The sequence below is a fragment of the Cephus cinctus genome, unplaced genomic scaffold (genome assembly GCF_000341935.2).
Source record: "Cephus cinctus unplaced genomic scaffold, Ccin1 Ccin1_scaffold0153, whole genome shotgun sequence".
Classification (NCBI taxonomy): Eukaryota; Metazoa; Arthropoda; class Insecta; order Hymenoptera; family Cephidae; genus Cephus; species Cephus cinctus.
In genome coordinates, this window is record NW_014332881.1 from 149,621 (window position 1) to 158,107 (window position 8,487).

Here is an 8,487-nt window from a genome sequence, read left to right on the forward strand (position 1 = left end):
ATGTCCTCGACTTCGATCCGATATGCTTTGTACTTATCGATTAGATATAAAATTCTTCCACACATTTTTTCTTCTTTTCTCTTATTCTTTTTATGTTCACAATTTTTTTCCGTCTCTCTCATTACGAACTTCTGATTTTGTCGAACGGTCTCGTGTCGATTCCCTTCACCAGCCATCCCACACACGTAACGTATTAAGTCGTTTTATTATCTGTATTTTACAATCCGTACCTTAGGCATGAAGCGACTAATGTTTTATCAGTGGATTCGCAGTTTCGTCAAATATATATTACAAAGTTGTGGCTTCCAGAGAATTCAAATTCGATTGACAATGATCGAACGGAGAATCAGCGAGCAGTTATAAACAGATTTGCAATGATAGCGTCTCTTTTTTTTCCAGAGAGTAACGAATGAAGAGAGAGAGAGAAAGAGACATCAACATAATTAAAATCATAAATAAACATGAGTGCGACTCATATTTTTTTTTAAATTCTTTCTTCACGATCCTTAAAATTCACGAGATACAAAATCATTCAGTTAAGTATATTATCAGGATGTACTTCCGGCGTCTTGTGGCGCGACACTAAAATCAGCGGATATCCGGTGATCAAAATCAGCATGAAGAAAAGTCACGAGAATTTCGAGGAAACACAAATAAATGACGATAAACCATACACGCATGTCACGTGAATTATTGCAGCTCCTATTTCTAAGGCAGAGACATACGCAATAGTATTAAGTGCCACATGCAAGTTCGTCCGTAAAGTTCACGACTCTGTTACAGGAGTACGCTTTTTGGATTTCATTTTGTATTTAATTGGAGAATGGCAATGAAAAAAATGAATCAAAAAAAAAGAGAGGGCAACAGTATGCCCAAAACAGTATCAATGGAGACCATGCACTACTTCGACATAGGTAAATTAAATAAACTCTCTTATAACAATAAGGTGTTATCCAATCAAATATAGAGGTACAGGACTTCCACCGTTTTACGATATTCGAGATATCTTTATTTCGATTTAATTTTTGTAAGACAAACATAAATAAATAAAAAGTACACTGAAGCGTTGGTAAATTCAATGCGTCAACTTCTGGATAGTGCGTCATCGCCAGAGGATTATATCCAGCGTACCGATCACCAGGTTACGCACCACTACTGGTTTCAGCTATCATCATCCTACCACCCACCTTTCCACCCTGTCACTATCCCACCCAACTCCCTTTGAACTCCTTGAATTATCACTGTAGGTTCTTATTACTTAAAAACTTGACGTTTTCTATATGCAAACACGCACGCCATCGAGCATTAATCTTTTATCTATATGTAACATTTGGATGAGATACTGCTGTGGCGGTAATATCGACAAGTGTTACGAGGATTATAATACATTGTTACAATTAGAAGTAAAGAAAAACATATAAACACTTAGCGAACAATTGCTACAAACAGCCAAAACTGCCGGACAGATGTTAAAAATGATGAGCTTTTTTTTTTTAGGTGCGGTGACGAAATCAAAGTCGACATATGAAAAGACCAATGCTCGATAGTGAACGCCGTCGATCGTCGTGCGATCGACATAGTTTCAAATGAAAGATCATTTTTTTATTGATATTCGATAATTTACTTATTTAGTGGCGACATGGTTTCAAAGACACAGAGGCAGCAGATACATTGGCAAGGGCGAGAAATCCGTTAATAAGAAAAAATAGGAACGCGTAGAAGAGTGAGGGTAAGAAGAAATTTTGTCAGCCATTATTAACGTATAAAGTCGAGAAGTGGCGAATTATCGTTCGTCATTTTTCCGTTCGCTTGGTTATATTCTTTTCTCTTTTTTTTTTTTGAAGTAAGTCTGCGTCCTTCTCAATTCTTTGTGTTCCGTTAGTTCGGGCTTTATTGCAATGCGGCGGCCACGATTCTCGCAGCGAGTTCACTGTCAATGATAAAAACGAGATTGCCTTAGGCCAAGTAAAACGCGACGACCAGGATTACAATTCGGGAAAGGATTCTTAAAAAAGAATTTAAACTCGATCTCCCACACTTAAAAACACACTGCCCCAGCGAACACGACTTAATCAATGCAAGACCACTACCGTAGAAGTTGATAATATTTATTATGAATAATCGAGTAAAGGGGACGATTCAAGTAGTTTTCTGCGCTTCTTATTAGTAATGGCGCTATCCGGCAGGAGGGGTAGACTAAGAAAAATTGGATAGGGAGGTGCGCTGAGGTGTATGATAAGGCATAGGCAGCTCAGATCAATTTGCCCAGCAGATAACCAACTACCACCATGGCAATGGCGATAAGTACACTCGTAGTAGTCACGTTCAGCAGGCTGTCAGTGTGCGAGGTCGTACCAGGGATTGCCGCCATATTCCCACTCGTGACCGACGCTGTGCCCATTACTGTATTCCGCAATTTCAGTAGCTCTTCCTGTTATCAAAAATGCATCGTGTCATTTTATACCATTCTACGAAAGTGGATCCGCAAGACCTAAATTTACTTCCATCTACCAGAAATCTAATCAAATAACAGTATCACTTGGATACTTTGATTCCTTTACTTCACAGAGTCTTCATGCTTCTCGATTTATCACAATTCTAACATATACAAACTCTTCCTGTTTACTCACCCTGAGCTGAAGGTTCTCCTGCCTCAGACAGCTCTCGTCTGCCCTAAGCAGAGTGACCTCCTGCGCCGCTCTTGCTAGCTCATCTTCGACCTTGACGAGCTACATCATGAAATATTAATTAAATTGACCCATGGCACATGCCATCACATTGTGTCAAGAACAGTCTGTCCCTGATATTTGCTTACCTTTGTGGAAGCCCCGGCCCAATCACCAACGCACTTGTCGTCTTTGCCATTAGTGGCACTCGTGCCCAACTTAGCCCCAGTCGTACTTGCGGCTTGTTTATCCGCCGGCTCACTGCTCGTTGGAGTTTCAAATACGCATTTCAGTTTCGAATCCATCAATTGCTCCGGGTTTACCCCCTTCCACTGCGAAGCGTAACAGATTAAATACGTAACAGGGACGTCGCAAGTAGCGGCCGACGTCGCTCTAATCATAAGTTTCATACGGAAAGATGTGTCACACGTATTGGGATTTGCGAAAACGGCCGACAATTTACATTAATTGACAATTCTAAGCTTCTGTCGTAGGAAACATTAAAGGCTATAGAATAAATTCTTTATACGCTATAGCAGTCATCTATTCACGTACCACGTTGTCATTCAGGAAGTATTGGTCAGTATCGTCCTCTGGAGCTAGCAAAGTCTGGACCATAAACTTGTGTTTCTTCTTCTCCGCCGGATCAAAGTCGTGCGATTGTAGGGTTACTGTAATTATATATATACATGAACATTATTGAGACTACTTAAACATTTTTCAATTAAAAAATTATTATCCTACATTGTGGCCATGATGAATACGCGAACAAATGGATTTTGTTTATGAGGTAATGGAGTGCTTTGTCGCTTGAGTTCTTAATGGCTATTTTTAAAATATTTAAATATATAAGTGTTTATATGTGCGATAAGAATTAATAATATGATATTATTATTACTTAAAAAAGGACGACAGTAGCTTCGAGATATTTTTACACGAACACTGATTTATTAGGTAAAGAACGTCGTCATTTTTATTTGTGCGTATGCGTATGTAATATGTATACGTCAGTCGATAGTGAAGAATAATTATAAAAGTGTAATTTTTGTAATGGTATGTTGCCAAGTTATTGCATAACTTTCGGTTAACATTTAATATACCACATGACGCTCGAACTTCTTTAAAAGTAGCGCATCCAAATTCGAATTTCTTAATATGTGTTTCCTCCCCCTTATTCACATGTGTTTTATATTATAGATGGTCACATGACGTCATTTTAATATTATAAAAATGGCAGGAATCAAGATCAGGGTCAGCTGGTCTATAGTTATGTAAGATCTATTATAAACTCTCTATATAACGTGTCTGGAAAATCTACGGTAGGCACTGCGGAAGAACGCTTAGCAGCCATACATTACGTTGCGGCTTCAGAAAATAGTTAATAAAAAGTAATCGTTTTATTTGGTCATTTCATCATTAGGATGTTGTACGTTAATTGTAAGAATGTGACCATTGTTGTCAGAATATTAGTTATTTTGTGCCTATGAATTTATTTTTTATAAAAAAGGATCTTTTAATAACATTATTAATTTGTTTGTGTAATTCATCAATGTAATGGTCAGTGAGTGTATAATGGTTACTTTGCTAAATAAATATTTTGGACAAGAGACTAAAAAAGAAATTATAGTTTTTATACATTTTTTTCATCTGGATAGGCATATTTCTTGAGGAAAAGGTATTTGTTTAGTCTGCAAAAATTCCGGCTATATATTGTAGAGGAAATACATAATATCAAATGTTTCTGAAGTAATAGTACGATTGATGAGTTACACGAATTAAACTTTTTTTCTCTGGATTGAACAGACTTGTATTTATACCAATTTGTACGTACCAGCTACATTAATTGTCTGCTTGGGTTTTAGAGACCCAGAGTTGGGCCGTACGCAATACCTCTTTGGAGCAGTTGTCTTTATTTTAAAATATACTTTGTTGTCTGTTGGATTGGTCAACTTCATGTAGGCTGTGACTGGAATTCCTATAAAGGGTCCTGTTACAAGAGAGAGAAATTGAATAAAGCATTAATATGGATAGTTCTAATAGTTATGTTTGCTTATGGTTATATAGTATAGTTATATGGAATTAAAAATCTGCAAATTCTAATATAACTGTCGCTATGGCCTTGTTAGATCGATTTAAAATAAGATATTAGAATAGTGGTGATATTGCAAGAACTACATGATTTCAAGATGAAACCAAGTATTATTAATAGATTAATTAGATAGCTGTCTAACTGATAGATAAAGTCTAAGGTTCAAGTATTAAACAATAATTTATACAAAAAAAGAATTCTTCATTTTAACTTATAATCACCATTGCAAATGGCTTCATTCATTACTTTTATTTGCATATACATTGTGTAACAACATAAAACATTGGTTTTGGAATCCCATATATCATATAGCCTATGACAAAAATGGAAAATTGCAAAAATTTATATATGACACTTTTCTCAATCAATACAATACAAAGATATAATTATGATCATACCTATGCCAGTTATTGTAAAAATAAAAGATTACTTTTATAAATAAAGTGAGAAGGGGATCTAATCGTTACATTTTCTTAAGGTTCACATAAAAAACATGAAAATCTGCTGAAATTGCAATAAGAAAATGTATAGATATTAGTATATCATCCTATCGAAGAGAGTACACATACCAGACAATATTCTTTTATGCTACCAGAATCGTTATAGAACTATCATAACACTATGCAACGAAGAATGATGAAATTCATTACAGCTAACTAAAAAAATATATTCAAAAACAAAGTCCATCCCAGCCACAGGCTGTTTGTAAATCAGAGAGAAAGATGCGCGAATCAGTGAAGAGTGGGGACAAGGAAAGAAACTAAGAAGTCAGCCAGTCAGGTTGAATACCAACAACAGCAGCAGCAGAAACAGCAGTAGCTGCAGCTACAGCTAGGCCGTATACGTATCTTTTGACAGCAGTAAAGGACTACCACAATAGATCCTTAGCTTCCGTATCAAAATTCATTAAGAAAGTATAAGAGAATGTCAAGCCTACTCTACGGATATTCGATTTTTGTATGGACATCCGTATGTCATACCCAAGTGAGGAAAATACATAGCAAAAAGCAAGCGGCTATTGTCGCGTGGTAGGAAACGTGGGCCCGTCCAAAAAATTCGATAGAGCAAAGAGTCATAGCTTGAGCCACGAAACAAAACTTGAGAACGAATTAAAAGGTGAGATAACGATTCGATTTAAGCGTACCTGTAAACTTCAGCTCGCTCTTCGGCTCGATCTGCAAAACCTGTTGGGGCTTCGACATTCTGCTTGTCACCAAACTGTCGCGATTCAACGAAAACTTCCTCCTCTCAGAGTCGAGCTGATCGTGACGTTTAGCTGACTTGACAGGTTATTCGACACTTGAATGATTTGCCTTACAGTACCACCGTGCTCTCACTTCCACTTTCTGGGATTCCGTTGGACTAATTCTGATTTGCAGCTCGCATGAAAGACGCATGCGTCATGACTGAAATTATTACAAGTTTGCGTTACGTCACGACAAAGTTACCACGCTGATCATATCCGCTACGACCGAAACGACGGCTACAGAAGCCGTAGCGACTTGGTCCTTTCTTCTACTGTTCACCAGCCGAGCGGGATCTAAAATGCATTATCAAAATTCTTGTAGATGTTTCAGATATGCCTTGGAATTAAAAGCTAAGACAATAGTTGATATCTAGTTGAACTTTTCATGCTTACACTTTAATGTGACACTGCGGCCATTGAGTTCTTAACTCGTGTATCTGAGATGAATTTTGAAAATCTCGAAATTCCAGAGCTGTAGAATTAGTTCTGGCTTCCGTATCTTCTTACTGACGGTACTATTGAAGAGTGTAAAACGTATTGTAACTATTATTATATACGGGTCTGATACTTATTTGAATGATATTGGGATTTTGTACTGTTTTAGATATGATTTCGGTTCTCATTGTATCCAAATTCAAAGGTACGAATAGTATGCCGTAGTAGTTCTTTGTGAGCCAATAAGGTAGTGAGTTTTGCAAACACGTGTAGGCACGTGTAAGACAGCGTCGTTTCTCTGAAGAAAGACACCGGTTGTTACCTTTTTTTTATTAACCTTCTCCAAAATGCTTCAAGAAGAATATAAGCCAATTACTAAGCCACAGCAGGTGGATCCTAATTTAAATGCAGAGTTTTATAGGAATATTGCAGAAAGTGAGCTGTCTCCTGTAATTGATCCACAACTAGAATTCATTGCTGTCTATAATGGTACAATTTTAAATGATTCTTGTATATATTGTTGGGATGTTTATAAAAGACTGACGATAACATTGATTTCTTTTTAGATGAAACTGCAATAGTAGGTGCTACTTGTATGACTAGTCGTTTCTGGCGTGGTAATTTGTGGTATTATGAAGATATATCAAATCTTAATAGAGCCAAAGCGACAACTACTTCTGGAGGAGAAAGTGGAATTACCACTGGTGCTTTTTTGGGAGAACGTGATAAATTTGTAGTTGGTGAAGACAGTGGAGTTATTAAAGTTCTTAAAGTAGATGTTGCAGAGGATGAATCAAAGAGAGGTATTTACTATTTGGGATATGCTTGTCAACACGATGATTCAATTACATCCTTGTCGATATTGAAGAACAGTAAACAGATCGTGACAGCTGGCTTGGATTATTGGTAAATATTTCTATCTTCTGTAATCACGGATTATAAATAAGAGTTTTATGTTAAAATTTAGTTATTTTTTCAGCATTAAAGTATGGGATGTGGAGGTATTGTTAGCAGTACACTCTTACAATCCTGCTCACGTAGATATAGTCACCAGCGTAGATGCACATCCTACGAATGATTCTATGTTTGCATCAACATCACTCGATCAGGACATATTAGTGTGGGATATACGACAAGCAAAACCTGCAAAAAGTCTGTAATAAACTTATAACAAAGGCTTGTGTTTGTAAAAAGGTCATTAATATATTTTTCATACTTTGAAGGGATATTAAGAAAGACAGATTGTGGTGGAACATTTGTAGCATGGAATCCATTGGATGAGAGTATTCTTACTATCGGAGCTCAGGATGGAAGTATTTCTATAGTTGATGTGCGAAGTCAGAATGACTCTCCACTGTGCGAATCTGTAGTATTTTCTAGAGAAATACGTTCACTTTGTTTCCATCCAAAGAGGTATGTCATTAAATAATTTACTGCCACATGAAAAAAAAAGTTACCCAGAGCACTAACTGATTTCATGTTCTTTGATGTAGAACAAATCTACTGGCTGCTTGTTCCAATGACAGTGGTGTTAAAGTATTTAATACAAGCAATGAGATTTCTTTGATATACGAAGATAATACCCACAAAGACTTTGTACGTGGTTTAGCGTGGATTAAGGATGAATTGATATCGTGTTCCTGGGATGATACTATCCAAAGGCACGCAATACCCTTTTAATATAACGATTATCAATATTCCAACAAGTTTTTCCTGCACTATATCTATAAGACTTGTGATCTGTCTCCGTCGTCTTAATCTCTTTATGAAATTGGAAAAACAATATTTTCTTAATATTAAACTTAAATGTTACTATAATATTTTATATCATCTATAGCTTGACAGATAGAAGTGTTTGTTGTATTTTACGAATCATTTGCTGATTGTGACATGGAAACATTATAAAAAGAATGATGAAGTTTTCGGTATATTCCTAATTCCATTAGAACTCAACTGTCAGTACGCTTAAGTAAATAAATATTTTTGGTATTTATTATTGCTCGGTTCATTTTCCTATTTATCACCGCTACATCCTTTAGTAGTTCTTTTAT

General features: G+C 36.3%; 2 protein-coding genes across 4 annotated transcripts; one reads left to right on the plus strand and one right to left on the minus strand.

The window, feature by feature from the left end:
- Positions 1-986: 986 nt before the first annotated feature.
- Positions 987-6,160, minus strand: LOC107263333 (vesicle-associated membrane protein-associated protein B). Its single transcript, XM_015730410.2, has 6 exons — positions 5,900-6,160; positions 4,498-4,653; positions 3,222-3,337; positions 2,816-2,998; positions 2,631-2,729; positions 987-2,431 (listed from the first exon to the last, which is right to left on the minus strand). The coding sequence occupies exons 1-6, from the start codon at positions 5,955-5,957 to the stop codon at positions 2,252-2,254; spliced, it is 792 nt and encodes a 263-aa protein (XP_015585896.1). The 5' UTR covers positions 5,958-6,160; the 3' UTR covers positions 987-2,251.
- Positions 6,161-6,286: 126 nt separating this feature from the next.
- On the plus strand, positions 6,287-8,429 carry LOC107263329 (methylosome protein 50). Of its 3 annotated transcripts, none has more exons than XM_025080771.1 (6): positions 6,287-6,513; positions 6,606-6,925; positions 7,003-7,342; positions 7,404-7,588; positions 7,660-7,849; positions 7,930-8,429. In XM_025080771.1, the coding sequence occupies exons 2-6, from the start codon at positions 6,784-6,786 to the stop codon at positions 8,114-8,116; spliced, it is 1,044 nt and encodes a 347-aa protein (XP_024936539.1). In that variant the 5' UTR covers positions 6,287-6,513; positions 6,606-6,783; the 3' UTR covers positions 8,117-8,429. The 3 variants fall into 3 exon arrangements, with proteins under 3 accessions (XP_024936539.1, XP_024936540.1, XP_015585891.1); XM_025080772.1 differs by having other exon boundaries at positions 6,386-6,535; XM_015730405.2 differs by having other exon boundaries at positions 6,386-6,925; positions 7,416-7,588.
- The last annotated feature ends 58 nt before the right edge of the window (positions 8,430-8,487 follow it).